General features: G+C 41.6%; 1 protein-coding gene across 8 annotated transcripts in view; it reads left to right on the plus strand.

The window, feature by feature from the left end:
- The window catches only part of RAP1GAP2 (RAP1 GTPase activating protein 2), a 294,016-nt gene that overhangs the window by 216,652 nt on the left and 51,400 nt on the right, over window positions 1–25,964 (plus strand). For 7 of the 8 annotated variants that reach the window (XM_038375286.2, XM_038375287.2, XM_043499744.1 and 4 more), the window contains one exon: window positions 24,655–24,690. In XM_038375286.2, the coding sequence (XP_038231214.1) occupies window positions 24,655–24,690 (36 nt within the window). Of the gene's footprint in view, window positions 1–15,963; window positions 16,132–24,654; window positions 24,691–25,964 lie in introns of those variants that run through there. The other variant, XM_043499745.1, reaches the window with a different exon arrangement.

Consider the following 25,964-nt stretch of genomic DNA (forward strand, 5'->3'; position numbering starts at 1 on the left):
TACCGACCGTGGCCAATGCCAGGTGCCCCGGAGGGAATGAACAGAACAAATAATCACCAAGTGATCCATCCCCGTCGCCCATCCCCAGCTTCTGCGTTTCCAGCTCTGCATTTGTAAGTGTTCAGTGAAGCCTTGGCATGAGCTGATACCTGGTATTACCATGTTACAGTGATATGTTCCCAGTCAGTATGAAATCCTGAAACCTGAAATCCCCCATTATTACCGGGTTTTCTATTTTTCTATTCTCTTTAATCTCCCTGAGCATTTCAAAGTCACTGTCACCATCCTGGTCGGATGGTCAGTAGTATATTTCTATTCCTATACTTTTATTGTTCAAGCATAGAGATTCTGTGGTACAGTTTGTCATTTAAGATTTTTACTATGTTTGACTCTCTGTTTGACTTTCACCTCTAGTGCCGCTCTGCCAGTGCAACCTACCCTGTCATTTCTATATATTTTTTACCCTGGTATTACCACGTCCCATTGATTATCATTGTTCCACCCAAGTTTCTGTGATGCCTATTATATCAATATTATTTAATACCTGGTACTCAAGTTCACCCATCTTAGTATTTAGACTTCTTGCATTTGTATACAAGCACTTATACAATTTGTCAATATTTAGTTGTCTACCTTCATGTGATGTAATTGAATGGGACTCTCTTTTGTTTGACTGTCTTCTGTTCCTACCAGTACTTTACCTGTCCAAATCTCGCCTTAGGTTAGGGGTGCAAACCAAATCCAGGAACTAATTTTGTTTTAAAATATTGCAGCCATATGAATTATAAGCTTTATGGGATTATTTTATTATGTATTATTTGTACAGCAGTAATGTCCAGAGACTCCAAACAAGATCAAAATCCTTTTGTGTTAGGTGTGTTAAGTACACATTGCAAGAGATGGTCCCTAGATAGGCAAGATAGACAAAGGAAGCATTATTAACCCTTTATTTATCTTTATTTCTTATCCCCAGATGGAGAAGTGAGTCACAGAGGCTTGTCAAAGGTCATATAGGGAGCCAGGAACTCAATCCAGGTTCCTGAGCCCAAGTCCAATAGAACTGGCGAACATTTTTAGGCTAAAACTTTTTTCTAATGAGAAATGCAGATTCATTTCACAAATGCAGGTCAGTTTTGCTAAATTGTTTATTTAGGAGGAAAAAATTGAAATGCAAATTTTGTTCTGCCGTTTTATAAATGAAATATTTCAGGTTTTTGGTTCAAAATGCCCTTTTTTTGGAATATTACTTAATTTTATTTAGCAATGCCCAAAGGCATTTAAAAATGCTTAGACTTGAAATGAAATGTTTCGCTTTGAGTCCAACAAGACGTTTCCTTTGACCCCAAATAATTTTTTTTCAATTTTGTTGAATTGCCAGGGAGCCGATTTTGTTGTTTGCCCAGCTCTACAGACCAGTGTCTGAGGCACAAGACCATCATTTCTCCTCGATTCATATATAGTCCAAGCCTAGTAATGGGCTGACGTGAGGCATAATTTGGCTCTGTATCTTTAAGACAGGTTATATTTATCCACAGACATATTTCCTCTGGTAACATAGTAACTTGTGTGAAATTCTTTCCCATTTGCTGTGCACTTCTTTATAGTTCACACTCCTAATTTTCTGTTTGCCCCCTATTGCTCTCCAGACGTTTTTGCTAAAGACATGCATACCAAATTAAAGCCGCATTTTATTTAGATTTGAGAGGTTTACACTGTCAATGCGATACTTCAGAAATAAATGTTTGTACTTTGTACTAGGACATTAATAGGTCCAATAAAATCTTGATGGGACTATAAAAGCTTGAACTGCCTGTGCTGTTTTTTTAGTGCACATTGCCAAGATGCTCATCTGCTGTGTGTCTGAAAAAGATAGCCGTCTTTGCATACCTGTCTCAATATTAGCAGGATGTTTACGTAGTCTAGTGAGATATTGTCTGAATGGTTGGGATACACAACCACAGCTGCACTTAGGAATCCCCTATAGCAGTCAGTACAATGGAGCCTTGTTTTGCCGCCTTTTAAGCAGGTGGGAGTTTTTCCCTGTATGTAAGGACTCCGTTAACTGTTCTGTCTTTTAGAAGGAGGGGAGAGTGCACTCGATGACTTTCGGAATTGCTCCTATGGCATGCTCCAGTCACCAGCTATACAACTAAGGGAGTGCTGAGCAAATTCACAGGTTACTGTGACAAATATGGTGACATCCTGCAATATCCTTAAGTTTGGACTTCAACAGTTCTTAAACTTGAAAACCAGCATGGGGAAAAGTATAGACATTGCTCCACATGTTTGAAATAATGTGAACTGCCCTAAAACAAATGTGAAAGTCTCCAGCCTTTTTCATGAATTTAAATTCTGATCTGCTCTTGTCACAAACCATGGGCCCCAATCTTACTGCTAAAAAAAAAAAAAAACAGCTACCAGTCTGAAATCTTACTGTTGTGATTTAGGCAAAATTTCCCTAGAAATCACCAAGCAGTTTTGTTTAAGGAAGTACTGCAGGATCAGACCTACTGGCAAGACTGGAGGGTTCCTGTTTCATTGCTGATTATTCATTTTTATCTTTGTGTAATTAAGGCAATTAAAAGGCGATTAGTGACTTACTCTGCTTTGCAATGAGATTAAAGGATTTCATAATCTTTTACATAATGTGTGGTTGTCCTTTAAGAAAGGTGAGTGAGAATGTGGTGAAAATCTCAAACTCATCTATTCCTAAGTGAAAGTGACGATTCCAGAGTCTGGTCTAAATTATGCATTGTAATCAAGGTCACTGGATTGTGGAAGCAACGTACCATGTGAGTGCATTCAATTTGTTAGCAAGCTGCAGGTGGTGGTCTGATTTGATTTTTTGCTGGCATGCCAAGAAGCTTCAGAAGTGCCAAATGTTCATAAAAACAAAAGGGATGTTGTCTTCAAGTCTAAATTGAAAGAGCATTTTATGGACTTCTTTAGATTTGTTTATGACCTGCTTTGTGGAGAAGGGTTGCTGCTTTGTTCTCATCACATGTTTCCCTTCGTGGGTTTATAAGCTTTTTTGTGCATGTTTTGTTTTTACTCAAGTTTGGAGATGAGCCCATGATGGCCTTGTCATAAATATAAAGGGAAGGGTAACCACCTTTCTGTATACAGTGCTATAAAATCCCTCCTGGCCAGAGGCAAAACCCTTTCACCTATAAACGATTAAGAAGCTAAGATAACCTTGCTGGCACCTGATCCAAAATGACCAATGAGGGGATAAGATACTTTCAAAACTGGGGGCGGGGAACAAAGGGTTCTGGCTCTCTGTGTGATGCTTTTGTGGGAACAGATCAGGAATGTAAGCCTTACAACTCCTGTAAAGTTAGTAAGTAATCTAGCTAGAAAATGCGTTAGATTTTCTTTTGTTTAATGGCTCGTAAAATAAGCTGTGCTGGAGGGAATGTATATTCCTATTTTTGTGTCTTTTTGTAACTTAAGGTTTTGCCTAGAGGGATTCTCTATGTTTTGAATCTGATTACACTGTAAGGTATTTACCATCCTGATTTTACAGAGGTGATTCTTTTACCTTTTCTTTAATTAAAATTTTTCTTCTAAGAACCTGATTGATTTTTCATTGTTCATAAGATCCAAGGGTTTGGGTCTGTGTTCACCTGTACCAATTGGTGAGGATTATTATCAAGCCTTACCCAGAAAAGGGGGTGTAGGGCTTGGGGGGATATTTGGGGGGGGAAGACGTCTCCAAGTGGTCTCTTTCCCTGTTCTTTGTTTAAAATGCTTGGTGGTGGCAGCATACTGTTCAAGGACAAGGCAAAGTTTGTACCCTGGGGAATTTTTTTAACCTAAACTGGTAAGAATAAGCTTAGGGGGTCTTTCATGCAGGTCCCCACATCTGTACCCTAGAGTTCAGAGTGGGCAAGGAACCTTGACAGGCCTAGAGGAAGGTTTTAGGAATTTTAAATTCCATCACTCAAATGAAGGGCAAGGAAGGATAGTCTTGTTAAGATACTGGACAGGGAAAGATATGAGTTCAGTCCCTACCTCTGCCTGAGAAGATGTGTGTTCAAGCCTTGGCTCTGCCATGGACTTTATGCATCACATGGGGTAAATCATTTAGCACCTGATTCTGCCGCACTTACATTGAAGGTGATGAAACTACACATAGAATGAGAACTACTCAGCACAAGAGATCACCTAATACAAAGATTAAGTTGATATTTTTGAATCTCTAAAAGTTTTAATAATACCCACCTCTGACAGTTGCTATTCATCAGTGGATTGTAAAGCACTTTACAAAGTAAGCAAGCATCATTATCTCCATTTTACAGATGGGAAAACTAAGGCACAGAGTGGTGAAGGAATGTGCCCAAAGTCACCCAGCAGGCCAGTGGCAGAGCTGGGAATAGAATCAGCTCTCCTGAGTCCCACTCCTGGGATCTATCCACTCGGCAACACCAACTTTTTCATGGGGCAGTTTGAGATGAAGGTTCACACTGGCCTTTGCTTATAGATACAGTGATTGCCCACCTCTAATGTCCTTACTTCGTAGATATATAAACGGAGGCAAGGATACTCATCTACTTCACAGGGAGTGTGTGAGGCTTAATTAATGTATATAAAGTTTTTTAAAATCCTCTGGTTAAAGCAGCGTTGTTATGGCCCTCTTTAATAGTTAGATTTTATGAAAAAATAAAGACAGACTCCATGAGAAGTACAGCCAGATGCTCAGTGAGTGTAAAACATCAAAGCTTCCCTGGTGTCAGTGGACCTGCCTTGGTTTACATCCACTGAAGAACTGGCCCGTAATACCTTACATTTACACGGCACCTTTCTTTTCAAGGATCCCACATTGTAGCACAGCCCGGAATTTTGCTCCTGGAGTCTTTGGACAAGCACATCTCCCACGGCAGTGTCAAACTGTTTCATTATGACACAAACAGGAGACACTTTGATCTAGAAAAGAAGCGGATAAAAGCATCCTAAGTAGCAGTTGCCCATAATGATTTTAAAAATAAAATAAAACATGTCAGCTATGTCATATTATTATGAAATAATGTAAAAATAATAACAATAAAATAAGGAAAATATAAATGTAAATATAAATAAATGTAAAAATAATCAAAATGAGAACATCCATAAAATAAAATGTGAAATAAAATTCCAAAGGTTCAAAAGAAGTTTTGAAAGAAAATTGCAATATTTTCTGAAACAATGACAAAAGTTTTGATCTTTTCTTTTCTTTTTCTTTTCTTTGAGAAAGAGGCGTGGTCAAAATTGACCTGGACTTCAGAATCTTCTGATTTTGACAAAAAATATATTTTCTGTTTTTAAAAATAAAAGTTTTGACATAAGTTTTCTGGCCAGCTCTGCTGTTGACTTCAGTTTGGGGTGGTGGGTGCTCTGAACCTCTGAAAGTTAAACCCTGGGAACTGAATTCAGCAATGCTCTTTGTACCCTGTGTGTAATCATTTTTACAGTGCAATATGGAAGCAGCAAAACCACTTGGCAGACACCGTTTTCCCCTGCTCTCCCAGTCTCTCACTTTCTCTGACTCACTGCTTCCCTGCCTGCCCTTTTACTGAGCGGAGTTTATAGCCTCACTGTCACTAGTGTTCTTTTGCGAGGGGGTGATGGTGGTAGTGTGTGTGTATGGGGGGGGAAGAACTGTAATTTCCAGCTGCAGAATGTAGGTTATTCACCTTCCAGACCTGGCATCTGAGGCAAAAATAACAATTTGTCCTCTTGGAGGCCAGTGTTTGCTCCCTCTACAACATGCTGAGCACCCTGGACTCCTGGGGAGGAAGAACTACAGATCTAAGAAATGAGGGTGAGTTGCAGACTGGAAAGGAGATGTATATTTTTAACAGTGAGAGTAATTAACCATTGGAACAATTTACCAAAGCCTGTGGTGGATTCTCCATCACTAACAATTTTTCAGTCAAGATTAGAGGTTTTAGTAAAAGATCTGCTCTAGGAATTGTTTTGGGGAAGTTCTCTGGCCTGTATTATACAGCAGGTCAGACTAGATGATCCCAACAGTGCCTTTTTGCCTTGGAATCTCTGACTTTTCAAGCCCTTGGGTCTTGAATTCTTCCAGCACATGTGGTTGACCAAGCTGTTTTTTGAAAGCCAAGCCTCTGCTTTGCCTAAGTGCCTGTGAAAATATTGACTGGCTTTCTCAACTGCTTGGGCTGGCACAGAATTCCTGTCACCCCCTCCCCCCCACAAACACACATTTCACGTGAAAAGATTTGTGTGTTTTCATGACCTCCACCTTGTGGGAAAGAGAGCTGGTTAGCCTGAAAGCTTGCAGTGTCACTCTGGGATGAGTCAGGGCAATTACCCTGTGCGCACCACATTTGCTGCCAGGATTTCTGTGTTCCTGAAGTATGTATTTAGGTAATAATTAAAGTGGGGGGTGGAGGGGGATACAAGTTGTTGTTGCCGGTAACTGGATCCCTAGAGGATAGCTTGAAATGGAAGCACCAAGCAATGAATAACAGATTGCTTCTCTGCAGTTAACAGAGTCAGCCTGGGTGATTGGCTCTTGGGTTCACCTAGCGCAAGTGTGAGCAGCCCCACTGCAAAGCCATAAATGAGTTCCCTTTTTCCTCACTGGTCCTGGGCTCCACAGGTCCCCTGTGTGTGTGTCTGTCTGAATTCTGGGGCTCGAGTGAATACATACCTTCAGAAACTCCTCAAGGCCAGGAACGTTTTGCTTAATTGTAATGTGCCATGCATTTGCAAAGCATTATAGAAAGAATTAACAATCATTACACCACGTTCATGTTCTTTTCTGCTAACTTGCTGAAGCAATATCCCTAACAAAAATCTCTCTCCAGACAAAATGCTATGGAACATCTGTCTTCAGAGAGCACACTCCACTGCCGGCATTATTGGCGGTACACATTTCCCATGAATGTGAATTACCTAAAAGGTGAGGGAGGAGAGAGATCAGAAATTGATTAGTAACTGATTATTGCTATCTTTGAAGATTGGTATGGTAATGGGAAGAGTGACTATAGGTTCCTGATTAATGAAGGACTAATTTTTTGTGCACTGGAACAGACATCAGGGTGAAGTTGTTTCATGGTTTAAAGGTCATGCTGTGTGTTCCCCTGTGTGAAATGAAATAAGGGCGAGATTGACATAAACACTATAGTATAGCATAATGACTAGGGCCCACCCTTGTTAGTCACATGATGGGATCAGAATCTCAGCTTTCATTTAAAAATAAATAGATTCCTAGCCCTCAGGAAAAGCTTGAAAACATGGCCCAAATGTAACTGATGCCTGAGTCGGCAAACAGCCTGAAACATTAGCTCCCATTCATCTTAACTGAAACCTGCTACCAACCTCAGAAAAGGTAGGGTCATGGCACAGGAATGGGACTATAGTGTCGGCTTGCGGCTACAGTCCCTGTTGCCTTAATTCAGCCTTGATTATGATTCTTTGAGGTGTATGGATACCGATGTCTTAGTTAGGTTATTTTGTCATAGGCAGTATAATGTATCATGCACGTTATAGGCTCATGTTTCATTATGATTTGTTCATATTACTAGTCCTTTCAATAATGAGCGACTGTAGTTTGTGTTTAATAGAGCTAATAGAAAAATAGAATTTCCTTGCCACAGGAAATGTCTATATTTCAACTTTGTTTTCATCCCAAATTGGGCCAAAATGTCATAATGTTGAAACTTTTCACAGGATGAAATGTTTAGGAAAAACTTCAATTTGGAAAATGTCAAAATGTTTTTATTGATGTTTTCAATTGAAACGAAATGTCTCAACAGTTCCCACATAAAAATATTTTGTTTGTTTCTGTTTGTTGACTTAAAATTAAATGTTTTTTTTTCCAGACACAAAATTCAGCTGAAATCGATCTTTTCTTGTGGAAAATTTTGATTTAGGCAAAACCCTATTTTCTGAATGGAAAAGGTTTTGTTAGAAAATTTTCAACCAGTCTTTATGATTAATAATAAAGTGTGACTGGGATATTATCGTACCTTTAAGCTGGCTTCATTTTTACAGGTACCATACTTAGGCATTGTCTGGCAGCATTAGTCTCTGTAATTCAGATATACATTATGTAATAGGGCATAAAATAGTCTGTCCCATAATAGTCATAATCATTACAAACAAGAATGATCATTCTGAAGCAAATTGGAGGATGCATCCATCAAATTCAGCTACACCATAATGGAATCTAATGACAAGATAACAATCATTAGCGAGTAGGATCTGGGTTCATTTGCACACTGAAAATACATTGTGGCTACAAAGGTGGTTATATTTATTTATTTATTCAAACTTCCTCCCCCCCCCCCCCCGCTTTGATTTAAGTGGCGGACACTAATGTAAGAAGTGACATTGTGCATCCTAAAAAATGCTTCCTAAAAAAAATTAGTGGTTATGAAAGATGATGGGTGGATTGCACTGGAAACTGATGTCATCTGTTTATTCAAAGAAAAGAGGCCTTGATTCAGCAAAACATGAAAGCACATGCTTAAGTAACATGCTGAATAAGGATGGACTTAAATACATGCTTAAATTTAGGCATGTGGTTAAGCCTCTTGCTGAATTCGGGCCATATACTGTATGGTTAGCAGCAGTAGAAACTTCTCTCATGGCACCCAAGCTAACGTAAATCAACCGAGAGCTGGAGGGAATTCCCTAGGCGTGAACGTACTTCAGTCTCTGTAGTTACGTGTTCAAACGTAATGTGGATATACACTAAATTCCATATACATTATGGGGGAGAAGGGTGTCTTTCCTAGGAGACCTTAAAAATTGATGCTCTGTCTGCTAGAATACATTCTAGGAGTCCGTGTATTCCAAAAACCTGTCTCCAACTGCATCAGTGGAGGAAACTCCACAGTAAATGGTTATGGGGGAGAGAGAGAAAGTTACTGACTGATGCATGCTCTGAAGTGTGAGGGTTTATATTTCTTCGAAAGCTTTATTTTTTAACATTTACTATTAAAATTCTGGATCCTTTTTTAACCATATATATTTCCAATCCTCTCTTAATCGCTGAGGTACTGTACTATTTTTTTTTTTTGTACGGGCATGGGGTTTTGCCTTGGTGGCATTGGTCAAAATGTGTCAGTTTCCAATAACGTGGTATGTTGTCTGCCTGGGTGAGGCCTTTCACCCCAGAGGTGGCTGCATTTCAGCAGTGGGTGAAGTGATTCCTGTATATTTTGGTTCTGACACTTTGAGATGAAAGGTGCTATATAAGTGTAAGAAATTGAAGTCTTCAGTATATCATAATTGTGCAGAATTTGTTTCTGATCCTCCGCTGTTCTATGTTGTTGTTAATTCTTATGATTATTATTATTACTTCTATTGTAAATTATTATTATCTTCCTTACTACCAAATGGGGAATACAAACACATTTAACAATGGTCCTTGTCAAATTACAAGTTATGGGTATTTGTTTATCAATCTGATACATACAGGGCATGATTCATGCAGACTAGAATTACACTTACATTGAGTGTTATGCATTCTTGATTGCCAGCAAATGCAGACTGGATTGATTTAATTTGATGCTGAGGAGAAAGAGTGGGGAAATTATGAAGTGTTGCTATTAACACTGTTGGAACTATCTGAAGCTGGAAATACTGGAATGTGAGTATAATTGGACTTTTACAATTGAGGCAACTTGAAGAAAGAGAACAAAGAAGGAAAAGACCTTTACTTATTAAGTTTCTGTAATATTCTTGTTGTTATGAAGCATGGATTCTTTGTATTTTAATGAGCTACTTTCCTAACAACCCAGTTCCTCTATCTGTCCGTCCCTGTAGCAAAGTGACCAGCCTGTATTTAGGACATCAGAGCCTGTTCTCATAGAAACAACTTGGAAAGGAAAAATTTGGTATTGGAGGCAGCTGTTTCTCAGACAGAATTCCCATTGAGGTCAATGCAGTTGCTGTTGGAGTTACTCCAGGCATATGCAGTGTAAGAAAAAGGATAGTCAGGCCCCATGTGCCTTCTTCTGGGAGAAGGTTGGAGTTCCCTCGCAAACAGCAACTTCATTCAAAAATACTGATAAGAAACCATGCGAAAATTCTCTGGATTTCCATTTGGATATGGAGCTAGTTTCCCCCAGACCATATGGGGGTGTGTGTGGATTTCACTTCGATGGCGGGAAAGAGGCATTACCGTTGCATGACACTCCTTGGATTTTCAGTAGGGAGAGGAGCTTTAAATTGTAGTCAAGACTTCATAGGACTCATGCTGGGTGCTGGGAGAGGCCCATGAGCTGAATTAGTATTTCCTTTGGCTGTTCTGGTTATACCCAATATGCCTAGATAAAGCGACCCACTTTGGGGGCTGCACTGGGCCCCAGTGGGCCCCCTTTGTGGATAGGAGGTTACAGTTTCTTTAGGTGGCCCCAACCTTCCCTGTGGACTTTGTGACTTTGTGTATCCTGCCACCTCAGAGAAGCTGAATGGTCTAGTGGTTAGGATGCTGGACCGGGGTTCAGAAAACCCAAGTTCTATTCCGAGCTCTGCCAGTGAGCTGCTGTGTGACCCTGATAGTTTGCTTCTCCTTCTCTTTGTCTGTTTAGATTGTAAGCTCTTCTGGGGTGGGACTGTGTCTCACTGTATGTTTTTGTAAATTGCCTCGCACAATGGGGCCCCACTCTTGGTAGCTACTACTGTTATATCTTTCAGGAGAGATTTTTTCATCAAAAGGAAGCCATGGTCTGTAGACGGGAACAATTTGTTGTAGATTATATTTCCTTATGGCCCACTCCAACTCCTGTTATGTCAAATAAAAGTTTCCCATTGATTTCAATAGAAGTTGGCTCAAATCTTTAATGAGTGTGAACTTTCCATGCAATTAGCCTGTTCTGGTGACTCGTGAATTTAGTAAATAAGCAGAGTCCAGATTTAATGCAGATTGGCCACTATATATGGCATAGCTCCTGTTGATTTAAGTGGACCAAAGAAATGTGTTGTGGATTCTTGCACTGCTGATCTGAACATATTGAATGAATAAACCAGAACACATGGGATGTGGAAATTGCTTTCCAGAACACCAGGTGGAACAAGATGACACTGCTGCTTCAGAAGATACCACTCCTCAGTGAGTAATTATTAGTTGCTAGCATGTGCAGTAATTTCTGAATCACTCTTTAAATACTCTATGATCTAGCTGCATATTCATGGCATTAATTGGTCCCAATCTAATCTAAATTCCCACCGACCATTGTTATAACTGATTATGCAACTATAATTGGCTGGCTTTGTAGGAAGTACCTCTGTTTTGAGGAAGTCCAAAGGCAACTGGCCAGCTGGCTGGCAAAGATGTTGGTTCCTGTTGATGGTACCCAAAGGGACCATCAGAGCTCTTCGTTCCTGAATCCATCTCATGTAATTGTAGTTTTCATTATGGTTCAGCAGTACCTTTTTAGCAGTACACTAGAACCTTGTTAATATGCGCCAATTATTTATTTATTTACTTATTTAAAATACTAGACACCTATCCAAGGCTCTAGGCATCCTAACGTCATTAATTATACAATTCAATTAAATCTCATCAGCATTACAATCATCAGTTCCACAGGAACGCAGCCGGCCAGCCACCTCCTCCCTTCATCATGCCCTCATGTCTTTCCAAAAACCAGGTGTCTTTGCAATATACCTGGAAAGTCACCACATTCAAGCTATTTTGGGCCAAGGATGGGAGCAAGTCCCAGAGTCTTGGAGCTCGCACAAAGAATGCCCTGCCAGTTGTCCCCACACCCCACCATTTTATAATGAAGGGTGTCCAGCTTGGGTGCACACACTGACTGCAGCTATGGGGGTGTCCTTTCTAAAGTGCACTAACGTGTTGCACATTAATAGGTCCGTGCAGACCTTGTTGGTGTGCACTAAAGGTTCCCTTGTAGTACACTCTAATGTAGTACTGTTTGAAGCAGTCCTATATATATACAGAAAGAGAGCCCCCAAAACCTCTAATTTGTGGACATCTTCCTAGAACTCAAAAATGGCTAAAAATAAAATCCCAAACCATGAAATCGGTGAACTCCGAAAACCAGAAACCGTAATTGTACGTCATAACCAAAACCTTACATGCTGCTTGGAGAACCTTGGGCAGCCAGTGCCATGTCCCAGAGCACTGGTGGCATTTGCTTCAGTGAGATGCTCTGCTCAGTAAGTGAGCCACTATGTTCTGCCCCAGCTTCAGTCTTTGAATGGGTTTGAGATGTAGCCCTGTGTACAGCACATTACAATAGTCTAATCTTGAGATGACAGAGGCATGGGTAACAGTGGCAAGCTCCGTATCCGGAAGGCACGGTTGTAATCGCCTAGCCAGATGCCGATAGTAAAAAGCTGACAGGGTCAGTGCGCCTCAAACAGCATGTGTGCCTCAAACAGCAGCTGGGGGTCTTAACGCATCCCCTAAATTGTGAACACGAGTAACGAATGGCAACTGTCCTCCTGCAATCAAAGGGACGGATGACACTTCCCAATCATGGCAGGATCCGCTGTGAATTTTGCAAAATATTAAGTGAATAAGCTCAGTAAAAAGAAAAGCCAGGATAATACATGGACAAATGCCCTTCGCTCATTTCCTTTGACAGTTATGCCGTAGTTGGGTATTCATTATTTATGACAGCAGTAATGCCTTGTAGTGCATCTTGTAAAAATAATGAAGTCTTAGTAATTTGGCAACTCACGATCATCTTTGCTACCAAATCTTTGCTGAGAGGTGGAGAAAGATGGCTACTTTTTTGTGCAGATGGTAAACTGTGTGGACTAGAGATGACTGGATTAGGGGTGGTTAGAATGTATTTTGCTTCAGTAGTTATTCCTAAATTTCAGAGGAGCAGCCGTGTTAGTCTTGTTTAGATGCCTAAGTGTGACGCTGACAGATCAGCCAACCTGTGTATGACCCGTAACAATTTAAGAGGTTTCAGAGTAGCAGCCGTATTAGTCTGTATTCTCAAAAAGAAAGGAGTACTTGTGGCACCTTAGAGACTAACAAATTTATTTGAGCATAAGCTTTCTTGAGCTACAGCTCACTTCATCGGATGCATGCTTTAAGAGGAGGCATCATTTAAGAGGAGGCATTATAATTGTAAGTAAGACAATCTACTTGTATGTGAATTTCAAACAGATGTGCTAGACTAGCAATCATCAATGCATTCATTTGTAGTCCTAGAATTTAAGGGTAGATGCTATGTGTATTTGTCTGTGTTTACCTATATCTTGTTAGAAGTGTAACAATGTAACCAGATCAGCTTGTAGATGCTAATTCCCTTTCATGTCTTAACTGCCTTAATTATATATGTGACTGTGTCCAGTTAATCTTAAAATCAAAGATGTAAGATACTGCAGAAAACTGATAATATTGTCTACAGCGTAACTATCTATGTTATAATGGAAGACCAGCTAATTGCCTTATGTGAATGAGTGTAACTAGTTTACCTGTGTATGCACAGGAACTAGAAAATTTGCTTCAAAGCAATAGTCCACAGGCGACCTGCATTGCCTGCTCTTCCTCTGGGGAAGGCACTCCACACACAGGGACTCTACACCATTTATGAGATGGGATGTTACAGATCACAAAGAGCATGCTAGTGATATATTATAAAAATATATAACTGCATTCCAGCCTCAGCCCAGACCTATAGTGGCCGGGGTGCCCCTCCACGAATCCAGCCCTGGCCCGGACCTGTGGTGGTCGGGGGAGAGGCACCTATCCTGCGGCCTCAGTGCTTCTCCCCACCAGCCCAGGTGCTGCTGCAGGGAGAGAGAACTGGGGGGAGCCCTCTCTCCCCACCATAGCCCAGGAGCACCTTCCTGCACCCCAAGCCCCACCCCAGAGCCCATACCTCCATCTAGAGCCCTCACACCCCTGCACTCCAACCCTCTGCCCCAGTCCTGAGCCCCCTCCCACACCCAAACCCCTCGGCCCCACCCCCACCACATGAATTTTATGTGCACCGATATGAAGGTGATCATCACCTCCATCTTGGTGCATATAACAAAATTCATTCTGCACATGGGTGGGAAAAATTAGAGGGAATGCTGCAAGCCAGCAGTTCTTTCCATCACTGCTATGATCCTGAACTATGAACACTGGAAATCAGTTGTATGTATATTGATCTTGTAACCATTTGTAACTCTCTTCTTTTTTTCCTTTTACTGTGAAATCTTTAGTTTTTAGTTACTACAGGATTGGCATCAGCGTGATCATTGGGTACGATTGAGACTTGTATTGACCTGCGGATAAGTGTCCAGTTCTTTAGGATTGGTGAACCTCACATGTGGGGAATCAGGTTTTCAGTAACCCTCATGATATTATGCTTGGCTGTAATCAGTGTGGTATCACAGAAGCTGTTTTGTTACTGGCTTGGTGAATCTAATTATAGAATAAACCCCAGTTTGCGTGATTGTCTGCCCTATTTCTTTCTTTCTGTCCTGAGTGTGGCATTCCCAGTGTGGCCCATTCAGGCACCCGGTCACGCCAGGTAATAGGAACACTATAGACAGATGGATGTGGAAGTACCATAGGATTTCCTGAAAATTGTTCTGAGCGGTGCACACATTCACATTCCTTCCAGTTGTGGAAACCAGCTGAAGACTCTGCAGAGTTTTAAAACTTTTTCTAGCACAATCTGGTTCCCCGCTCATTTGCTATGCAACATACACTGTGCGCTGCCAGCAAAGAAACAGCTGTAGCAGTTAGCTCATTCAGAGCAATTATATTTGTCAGATTCTCTACATGCCTTCTAGCTCTGATCTCCTCATTCACTTCAGTTTATTTTCCCAGGAATTACAAGGGTGGACAGAAAGAAAAGGAGTACTTGTAGCACCTTAGAGACTAACAAATTTATTAGAGCATAAGCTTTCGTGAGCTACAGCTCACTTCATCGGATGCATTTGGTGGAAAATACAGAGGGGAGATTGATGTACACACACAGAGAACATGAAACAATGGGTAGTTTGTGTTTGCGAAGTGCTAAGGATGATGTTCTTTCCTCCCCAGCTAACTAAACCTTTCCAGCATTGGCGCTATTGTCTTAGAGACCTGGCATAGAGTCTGTCCTGTGGATCCATTGAAATGATGCCCACATTCTCCCACTACAGCACATGAAGTGGTATTGTCCAAAGTTTAGTGCTGGGAATATGGGACCAGGAGACCCTGGGGCTTCATTCCTGCCTGTACCACTTTACTTGCAGTATGAGACTGATGATGATGTCCATCATCACCATGATTACAGATGAGGAGAAAACTCCATGATGGTCTTTGCTATGCAGATTTAATTTAAATGGGAAGCACTTAAATACTATGGTGATGGGTGTCATGGTGACCCTTGAGGCAGATCGATAGACTGGCCAAGTTATATCGCTTTGCTGTGCCTTACTTTACCCACCTGTGAAATGTGTCTAACAACATTGCCCTGCAACTCCCAACTAGGAGATGGATACTATTCTCATATGGAAGTTGCAAAGTAAATGGGAACGCTTTTTATTGTTACAGCTGTATGTTAGCTGCCATGCATGAACACAGCCACACCAAGGCCCAGATCCTGCTCTCAGTTACATTGGTGTAAATGCAGAGTTACCTCCATTGAAGTATGCCAATGAGATCAGAATGAGGCCAACCTGCTCTGCACGTCCCCTTGTTATTCCCCCCTCCTCATAATCCTGGGATTTCCCCCTCCCCCGGTCACTTCAATGTGTGGTTCTACTAAAATGCTACTCCACTCTTTAAGTGTCAAATCTACCTGCAGTTTACAGGTTGCCTTGTAAGTGGGTGCGAGTGTCGTATCAAAGGACTTTGAATCCATTCCAAGATGTGAGTTTGAGGCAAAGAATTCTTTCTTTTTAAATCCTGTAGCAAGCTTCCTGCACAACCTGTTTCGGGCACATTGCCTTCTGAGTTGACCCACCCTTTAACACATAAAACAACAGTCCCATCATGTCTCTGACTTGGAGAAACATTAATAAAGGGAGGGGACAGATTTGAGAGAGTTCTGCATGGATGAACAGGCTGGCATCAACTTCAGGAGCTCCTCATTTGATCACAATAAAGAAGTTCAGCAGCAGCAGCTTTCAATGTGTAGAGTTTTCCCTGGCTGTTGCAAGGAGAGGAATGTTGAGAAGATGATGGATTTCTTAAGGAACTTTTTGGTAAGTGTTGCACTGAAAAGGGGAAGATGGATGCTAAGATGTATGCACTACCTACATGTCCCAGTGCATACCATGTTGGATCATTAGCTGCCGTTTTCCAGCATATCGCACCCCTTCTGGGTGTCATTTACAAGGAGAGTTTCAAACTGAGCGTTTGCTAATTACATTTTTCTTCATTAAATCGTTCAGAATCCATGGTACACATTGACTAAAACCTTACCTGTGTGTGTAACATGGGAGTTAAATAAATAGTGAGCGGTAGCTGATATGGCAGTAAACAGTCCACAGATCGTCTAATGCAGAGAAAAAAGAATACCCGGGTTTTCCAAATAAAATGTAAAAATTAACTCTCTGCATTCTTTACCTTTTCTATGGTATTGGAGTTTAGCTTTAACGGTGGGAGAGTTTTGATTTACAAGTGAAAGAGAGCGAGCTATGGACTAAAAGATTTTCATTTTGTGCATTTTGCATTTATAAACCCATTACTAGTACAAGTTACTAGACCAGTTTGGCATGTCTGTGCTAATAATGGAGATTAGTTTCCACTGTGGCATTTTGCTTTCAGTAGGTTTTGAGAGGAGCATACGGTAACTTCAGTTCTGGAACACCAGTTGCACAAGAATTGGGGAAGTATAGACTTCCTGAGCTCTAAAGTTGAAGCTACAGCGGACAGTGTTACATGCTGATAAGAATCACAAAAGTACATTTGTTTTAACTATAACATCAAAGATGGGAAGATTTTATTTGTGTTATAATATGATCAGGCTTAAGGATGCAGAGACATCTAAGAGCTACAGGCATACTGACCACTTGAATTTTGTTTAGATAAATACTTTTTTTTAAAAAATATTATACTCTGCTAGAGCACCACTTTAAAGATTGGGGGTCAGATCTTGCAACATGGCATTGACTGTTTTGTACTACACTGCCAGTGTATTCTGGCCCTAAACCTGTTCTAACTGGCTCAGGTTGGGTCGTGCCACCTCCATTGATACAGAGGTGATGTGGGACCAGACTCTCAAAAGCACACACCGTAGGAGCCAGATTTTCAGAAGTGCTCAGCACCCAGCATTCACCAATTGCGGGCGTTGGACTCTTTGATAACCTGGCTTCAGGGGTCTCTTTTGCCACTCTGACAATGCAGCACTGTAAAAATAGGCAAGGCTGGGTTTGCCCCAAAGTTGTTCCATTCCTTGGCTGTGCTAATAGCTTCTTGTTACCTTCGCAGCCTGGAGTAAATTAGAGCAACCCCTGGGCTACTATTATAGTGAAAATTGTCCTCTGGCTAATATGTTTTCTCTAAAGGATCATACAAAATTTGTCTATTTTCTTTTCCTCTCTCTGGTTTTTCTTTTTTAGACAAAAACCCTTGTGTTTTGTTGTTGGAAATCTGGATATTTACTGCAAAGTCTGCTGAAAAGCTGCTTTAAGTGCCATTCTCTCCAACATGGTGCTCCCCAGTCTTAGGGGACCTCTTCGAGCCATTAATGAGCAGCGAGCAGAATCATGGCTGCTAATCCCATCGTGCACATTATCTTCCTTTGTCCTGTAGCATCTTCTCACTGCCCCTGCCTTCTCTCAGCCATTAGCCCACACCTCTTGGAACTGGCCTCCTGAGCTCAAGCTGTTTTCTGGCCACTGTCCGTTGTGAGCAAACAAAGGCATGAAGAAGACTGTGGGGGAAGAGAGAAGCTGCTTTAGTGACATGCTTCCTCTGCTTGATTCTGGAAAAGCCACATGTTTGTTTAATGGGAGCATCCCAATATTTTACAAACATGTTTTGAGCAGATGAGTAGCCTGTCTCTATTTTTAGACAAGGGATGGATAGGTCCCTATGAGGAGTGCGGGTGAGTTGGGGGTAACTGACCATTGAATTGAATTATCCTGGGATTGTTTGATCAAAAGATCTGAAATGACAAATGACTGAAAATTCACAAAGTGATGCCTTAATCTAGTTTAGCTTGGCTGGCTTGCTGGAATCTTGCCACTAATGTCTCTAATAGCCGATGTCTGTATTTGCCAGGATTGGGCTGTGGCTGAAGGGGCCTTTATATTTTGTTACTAAGTCTGTCTCATTTAGGTTTTCGGGGCAAATTTCTCAACCAATGCTCTTGCAGATCAGGCGATTGTCCATGTGTGCAGTCCTCACAGGCAAAAGTGACAGCTGATACGCAAGTGGGGAGGCACTTGCAAATATGAAGGGTACATTGAGCATGTGGTCCTTGTCCCAATGTGGGGCAAATTCACTCGGGCTGCATAGGGTATATCTACACTGCATTGTAAACCATGGACCTGCGCTGGTAGATTCAATGTTTCCAAACCCATGCTTGAGTGTTCATGCTGCATAGTAAACCTGGGCTTACAACTGCTGGATTTGGGTCTCACAGCCGTGCTGAGGCATCCATGCTGCACACAGCAGATCTAAGTGAGCTGTAGCTCACGAAAGCTTATGCTCAAATAAATTTGTTAGTCTCTAAGGTGCCACAAGTACTCCTTTTCTTTTTAGCAGATCTTCTGACTCAGGTCTGTGGCTTGAGCTGCGTCCATCCTGCAAAATGACAGGGCTTGGACCGAGCCTGACCTTCCCCACTGAGCAGGGTCCTAGGACTTGCTGATCAAGTCAAACTCATTTGTGTGTGACAGAAGTGGAGGGCCACAGTAACCCAGGGTGGTGCAGATGAAAGGCAGAGGCGAGATTTAGAGGTGAAATCCATCCACTGCCTCGGAGCCAGGGTGTAGTGGTCTCAGCTCCTCTCTGTCCCGTTTTCCCAGCGTGATGTACCTTTGGAGCCACTAACTCTATTCTATGAATGGGTTAATACACATCATAATATATATTAAAAAGGAGCTTCTTTTAAGTGATAAGATAGTTTAAAAAAAAAGTGGATAAAACCAAGTAACTATTTTGGTTTTGCCCCTTTAGTTTAAAGGTGAAGTGAATCACTGTCATTATTTCTGTGTCTATACTCCAGCAGCACATGCTGTGTGCTAGGCACTTTCCAAACAAGCTCATATCTGAGCGCCAGGGTGTGTGAAGGGAGGGGGGTTTGTGTCTGTTTTTCTCTTGCTACAGCTGGAGTAATTATCTGGACCATAAAGTCAGAGTGAAAAGTGGGAAACTTTAACAAATGGTAGCCTTCTGCCCAGGCACTGAAGTCATGTGCACACGCAGCCCCGATGAAGTAAATGGGCCTCTGGGAAGGCGGAACAGCTTGCCCGCACGCTTTCAATTGTAGGATTGGGGCTGTGAAGCGCTTGATGTTGAGTTCTTTTTGTGAGAGGCCTTGTGGGACTTTTAATCAAAGTCCCTAACTCATCGGTCTCTTTAGATCATTTGCCAAGTAGGCCGTTATCTGTAAAACCAAGCCCGCTAAACCACAGCAGGGAGCCACGTTCACAGCAGACCTTGCATTGCTCAAGGTGTCAGGGTTGTCCTCAGCTGTAGCCAGCAAAATGCAGAATCCTGGACTTGTATCTTGCAAGGTAATGGTTTGTAGGTGTTCTGTTTGAAACTATCTTCATTTGTAGTTTCTAAGTCTGCATACCAATCTTGGTGATTATTATGGATCTTAATTGGCTTTATTTCCTTTTATTTATCATTGTTTAAAGATTACCTCCTACAAAGTAAGGTCTTGCGAGCCCAGTTTGAAAATGTTATATGCCAATTTCATACATTCAGATTTATATGCACAAACTGAGTAGCTAGCCAGCTGTTTTTCTGCCTGATTTCTGAGCAAAAATGGCCACTTTGCGAACACCAGTGGAGTGCCGGCATATTGTCCTTTTCTTTGGCTTACAGTGTGCCAATTCCTGTAAAGTTTCATGTTTTTTCTTAAAGCCCCAGCCTCTGTGTGATCATGTGAGAATCTCAGCTCTGTGTTTTTGTTTGTAAGTCAGTTTCTATCTCCTTTGGTTGCGGAGAAACACTTGAAAACGTGAACCCTAAATGCACAAAACCCAGAAGACAAATCAAAAGAAGCCCAAACATCATTTTTAAGCCAATGTCATGATTTTTAAGCCCAGGTCATGATTTTTGAACACTAAGTTGGCAATACTGGTAGTGTTATAAGAAAAAATAGCTTAAGAGCCATAGTAAAACTGAACATAAATTGGGGCAGGTAACTGAGACAACAAATGACTTTATAGTTTAGTTGAACAAGGGGTGATTATCATTTGAAATATTATATTGCACAAATGAAAAGCAAACTCTGAGTCATGCTAAAGAGGCTGCTATTCCAACTGATTGTTATTCACCTGCTAATGGATTGGTCATGTTCACTATATTTACTTTGCCATAAGGGCGGGTAAGGTCTCAACCTTCAGCCTTATTTTGACCCTTGTTCTGGCATTTTCTGTGAGAGCCAAGTTCAGTACTTTCAGTGTTTTTATTTCAAGAGTGACTGTAATAGGGTGAAACAAATTGCAGGAGGAAGCTAAAGGGAAGTAGCCTTATCACAATAAACAAGGAAAGAAAGAGTAGGCAGGGTGGGGTGTATTTGATGCTGTGAGACTACACCCCATATTTTTCAGAGATATTGTTATGATATGAATATGGCATATCTATGGCATAATTATGCAAGATGGTCTTGTGAGATATCATTGGAAAGGTGATGATTTACTGAATATGATTATCCTATTTGTATGCATGTATCATTTCTGTATCTAAAGTTAGGAATATGGACTATGTATCAATTACAAGTGTGTTTGCACCTGGGGAATGCCCACCAGACAAAGTTCAATCAGTCTGGCTAGTTAGTTAATGCACCATTAGCGAGAACAATAAGACTTTGAAGATGCTAATCTGCCACCTTCCTGTGAAGTCTTCCTGAGGATTTATGGTTGCTTTGACACTACAGGATCATGTGATCATGTCACCTAGTATTGGACTCCATTTTGGGCTGCTAGTATTTTTCCACAAAGGGGGCGGGGATCAAACTGGGAAACAAAGGATTCCAGCCATAGGTAAATCCTATGTAAAGTAGGGAAGTGAGTTAATCAGGGTTGGTTCCTCACTGAATCCCCGCCCAAGATGACTACTGAAAATACCTCAGACTGATCTGGGGAAGAAAGGACTGGACCCAGGCTAGAAGGTGTCTAGCCTGTGAAAGGAACATCTGGAGTTCTAAGCTGCAGGCAAGAGCAGTTTGTCTTTAAGAAACTCTGCAACCTGCTTAAAACAACATTTTGGGTGAGAAATTATTTCTTGCATCCAGTTTCTTTAGTGTATTAAGCTTAGTTTGCGTCTTTGCTTTATTTGCTTAGTAATCTACTTTGATCTGCTTGCTATCCCTTAAAATCATTTAAAATCTATCCTTTGTAGTTAATAAACTTATATATGTTTTCTTTAAACCAGTTTGTGCAATTCATAAGGGGGGAAGCAACAAGCTGTGCATATTTTCCTCCACAATGAGGGAGGGGACAATTTTCATGCGCTTACACTGTACAGTTCTCTGTGCTGTGCAAGACTATACAATTTTAGGTTTGCACCCCAGAAGGGGTGTGCACTTGAGTGCTGAGCAATCCCCTAACTGATTCTTCCCATGCAGAGCTGATTTCAGTGTCCGTATCTTTCTGCAGCTGGGTGTGTCCATACCTGTGTGCTACAGGAAGGGTTCTCAACCTTTTTCTTTGTGAGGCCCCCCACCCCAACATGCTATAAAAACTCCACGGCCCACCTGTGCCACAGGAACTCTTTTTCTGCATATCCAGTAGATTAAAAGCCAGGGCTAGCATTATGGGATAGCAAGCAAGGCGATTGCCTGGGGCCCCATGCTGCGGCGGGCTCCGCAAAGCTAAGTTGCTCAGGCTTTGGCTTCAGCCCAGGGTAAGGAAGCCTAGGCTGGTGGAACGGATGGGCTCAGTGGGACCCCAGTACCTCAGGTGGCACCACGGTGTGTGTGTGTGTGTGTGTGTGTGTGTGAGGGGGGCAACCCGTCACAGATGCATTTAGCCACCTACTGCTAATCTCATGTATTTAGTGATATTGAAGGGAATAAATAATGTACGTATAAGAGGGTAACTTGGCCTTAGGGAAGCTCCTTGGAATCAATCTTGGAGCTGAATATATCCAAGCTCAAATTGATTTGGCTGGTGTCGTTGACATGTATCTGATAAACAGTATGCAAGGTACCACATAATTGAAACAGGGAGTGCTCAGAATTTCTCTCACTGTTGGTCTGTCTACCTGCCTATCTATCTTGTGCTCATCTCTATCACGTCTGAGCACTCTTCTGAGGGAACTGCAATGGGTCTGACAGGTTGAGAAAACCTAGGGCTGGGTAAAGGACCAACATGCCCCTTGCTTGGGTCTCAAGCCACATACTTGGAAGGAAAAAGGACTTTTCTGCAACTGGGTTAACCAAAGAAAATCTCAAAGGATTCTTACAGCCAGGTTTTCTCTGGCTTTGATCAGTCCAACCCCCAGACTCCCTGGTGCTCAGTCCTCTGATAGTCACTTGGAATACAGTGATTCATGTTGACTGGGTCTCATAGCTGGGCTCCTTGGCCGTTTTAACTATGACGGTTCATACCAGCGGTTGAGTCTCTGTTCGGGGAGTGAGTGTTAACTAGCCGAATGGGATCTCTATGCCCCAGTACATGAAGTTGTAATCAAACATAGTTCCTGTTTCCACTGAAGAAGATTAAAATACCAGGTTGAGTGTTTCTAGACAGAATGCAATGCAAATGTATGGCAAGTGGTGATGCTGTGAAATCATCACAGCATGTATCACGGGGGGATAATAGCTGTTTTATCAAATCTTTCTCCTAAGCAATCAGCTGATTAGTTCTATGGGTTATGGGAATAGCTTATGCTGAGCAGGGGGAGGGAGGAAGAGACCTACTTTATTCAAGAGGTTCACACAGATTCCCATCAGAAAGGTGAGAGCGTGAGACTGAACCTGAGGGAGAAAAATCTTCACTTTCACCCAACAGCAGCTCTTTGTACACTGTACAGAGACACAGTTACCTGCTAAGTCATGTCTCTTTGGCCTGTCCTCTGACAAGGGGTGTATGAACCACTGATCCATTACCAGATGGAAAGTCAGATCTGCTTAAGTGTGTGTGTGTGTATGTTTGCGCATGCGCAATTATATTGCCCTCTGGTTACTTTATAGGTTTCAAAGTAGCAGCCGTGTTAGTCTGTATTTGCAAAAAAGAAAAGGAGTACTTGTGGCACCTTAGAGACTAACACATTTATTTGAGCATAAGCTTTCGTGAGCTACAGCTCACTTCATTGGATGCATTCGGTGGAAAATACAGTGGGGAGATTTATATACACACACAGAGAACATGAAACAATGGGTTTTATCATACACACTGTAAGGAGAGTGATCACTTAAGATGAGCTATTACCAGCAGGAAGGAGGGGGGAAAGGAGGAAAACCTTTTGTAGTGATAATGAAGGTGGGCCATTTCCAGCAGTTAACAAGAATGTCTGAGGAACAGTGGGGGGTGGGATGGGGGGAGAAATAACATGGGGAAATAGTTTTACTTTATGTAATGACTCATCCACTCCCAGTCTCTATTCAAGCCTAAGTTAATTGTATCCAGTTTGCAAATTAATTCCAATTCAGCAGTCTCTCGTTGGAGTCTGTTTTTGAAGTTTTTTTGTTGAAGGATAGCCACTCTCAGGTCTGTAATCGAGTGACCGGAGAGATTGAAGTGTTCTCCGACTGGTTTTTGAATGTTATAATTCTTGACGTCTGATTTGTGTCCATTTATTCTTTTACGTAGAGACTGTCCAGTTTGACCAATGTACATGGCAGAGGGGCATTGCCTGCACATGATGGCATATATCACATTACTTTATGTGCCAGTATGAACCACAGTAATGATGCTGCTAAAAACTGACCATATTTCTGTCCAACGGCCACTATCCATAGAGGATATAAAGCCACTGGTGCTAATGTTGCGAGAGGGGAAATGTTGTTTTAATTTTGGCTAAAGCACAGGGCTGGGAGTCAGGACTCCGGAGGTTTAACCCCTGGCTCTGCTACTGACTTACTGGGTGACTTTGTGCAAGTCACATCAACTCTCTTTGCTCTAGTTTTCTATGATGAAAATACTGCTTTCCAGGTCTGTTGTAAAATTTAATTATCGATATTGGCAAACTTGGTTTACATGGCCCTGCCTCAATACAGGCCACTGGACTTGATGACTTCTTGAGATCCCTTCCAGCCAGATATTTCTATCATCTGTGGTCCTATAAAATGCTTTGATATCCTCAGATTGTAGGCACTACAGAGTGCAAACTATCATTACTATTACTATGTACATATGAAGATTTCATCGCTTACCATCACTAACAGTAGCCATTTAGTCCAGTTACTTAATTTTTATGAGGATATTAATTTTTTTATTGTCACACTTGTAAAAGAAAAGAACCTGGAGATGGGTCAGAACCAGAATCCCAGATTGAAAGTTGGGGAGATGTTTGAAATCCATATCCAGATATGAATTGTGCAAGTTGACCTCATTTCTATTCCAAACAGGCAAGTGATTTATCTTTTGTTTGTTTTTCAGTCTGCAGAGTTCTTTGAAATGCTGGAAAAAATGCAGGTGAGTAGCATGACAGATGTGGTACACTGCACCCCCCATTCATGCATTATTTCTCCTTAGGAAAACTGTACAGAATGACAATAAACAGATACTGTGCAGATAGCAAGTTCCCAAAACCGTATGTGACTTTAACGTTGCAGGGTGATCTTACAATACACATAGTCCACATCACTAAAAATAATATTGTCCCAGTCTAAACTGATCAGAGAGGATGCTTGGGTACTAAATCTGAATATAAAAAATTAGATGAAAATGTATAATTTCCCAGAAGGGTCTTGGTGAACAGCTGTAGATCTTAGTCCTTTTGTGATCAACCCACGTTGTTGTTGAAAAATTCTTTGAAAGCACCTCCCCAGCGTTTAGTCTTTCTAGGGTTTCAGCAAACACCGACACACACGACCTGAAATGTAAGCCAATTATTTTCAGGTGCATAAGATTTAGAATCAATATGCCTGTCGCCTCACAGTTTGAGCAGTCAGACAACACAAGGAATGTGTTTTGCTGGGACGCTGCTGGACAACACTGCCCTGATTCAGTAAAACCGAGGTCCTTTAAAACACATACGTGGCTTCAAGCATATGAGTAATCTCCCTGATGTCAAATTTAAAGTGCCTGGATGAATCGGAGCCGTAGCACTTTGCGTTGTGTTTTGCAGTGTCTTGGTATTTAGGTCGCATTTAACAGCAGCAATCTGTGGTTGGCTGTATAATGCAAAGTAAACAAAGTGACTTGATCCATTTTACCGCACTTGGAATGATGTTTTCCTAATTTGCCTTGTAGGCTATGGCTACACTATGAGCTAAGGGGGTGATTCCCCAGCTTGTGTACACATACTCCTGCTGGCTTTCACCGAGCTAGGGAGAAACATAAATAGCAGTGAAGCCATAGTAGCACAAGTCTAGGCAGCAGAAGTGCAGCTGAGCCGTGCACATACCACTGGTGTCAGGTGAGTTTGTGCTCACATGGTTTGTACTCGCCTCTGCTGTTGCTACCTGTACTACCGTGGCTACACTGCTATTTGTACTCACACTAGCTTGAGGATATGTACAGGAGCAGGGGAACCACACCCTTAGCTCATAGTGTGGAGACATAGCCCTACAAGGTATGTGTTTGGTAGACTGTGCAAATAACGGATTTGAGGGATCGCTGGCAATTCTAAAAAAAACTGGGGGCGGGGAAAGTTTTGGTTTGAACCCAAACTAACATTTTTTTAAAATAAAATTCAGTGAATTGAAAAGTAATAAAATAATTGGTTTTAGTCCAATTGAAACTTT

The sequence above is a fragment of the Dermochelys coriacea genome, chromosome 17 (assembly GCF_009764565.3).
Source record: "Dermochelys coriacea isolate rDerCor1 chromosome 17, rDerCor1.pri.v4, whole genome shotgun sequence".
Taxonomy (NCBI): Eukaryota; Metazoa; Chordata; order Testudines; family Dermochelyidae; genus Dermochelys; species Dermochelys coriacea.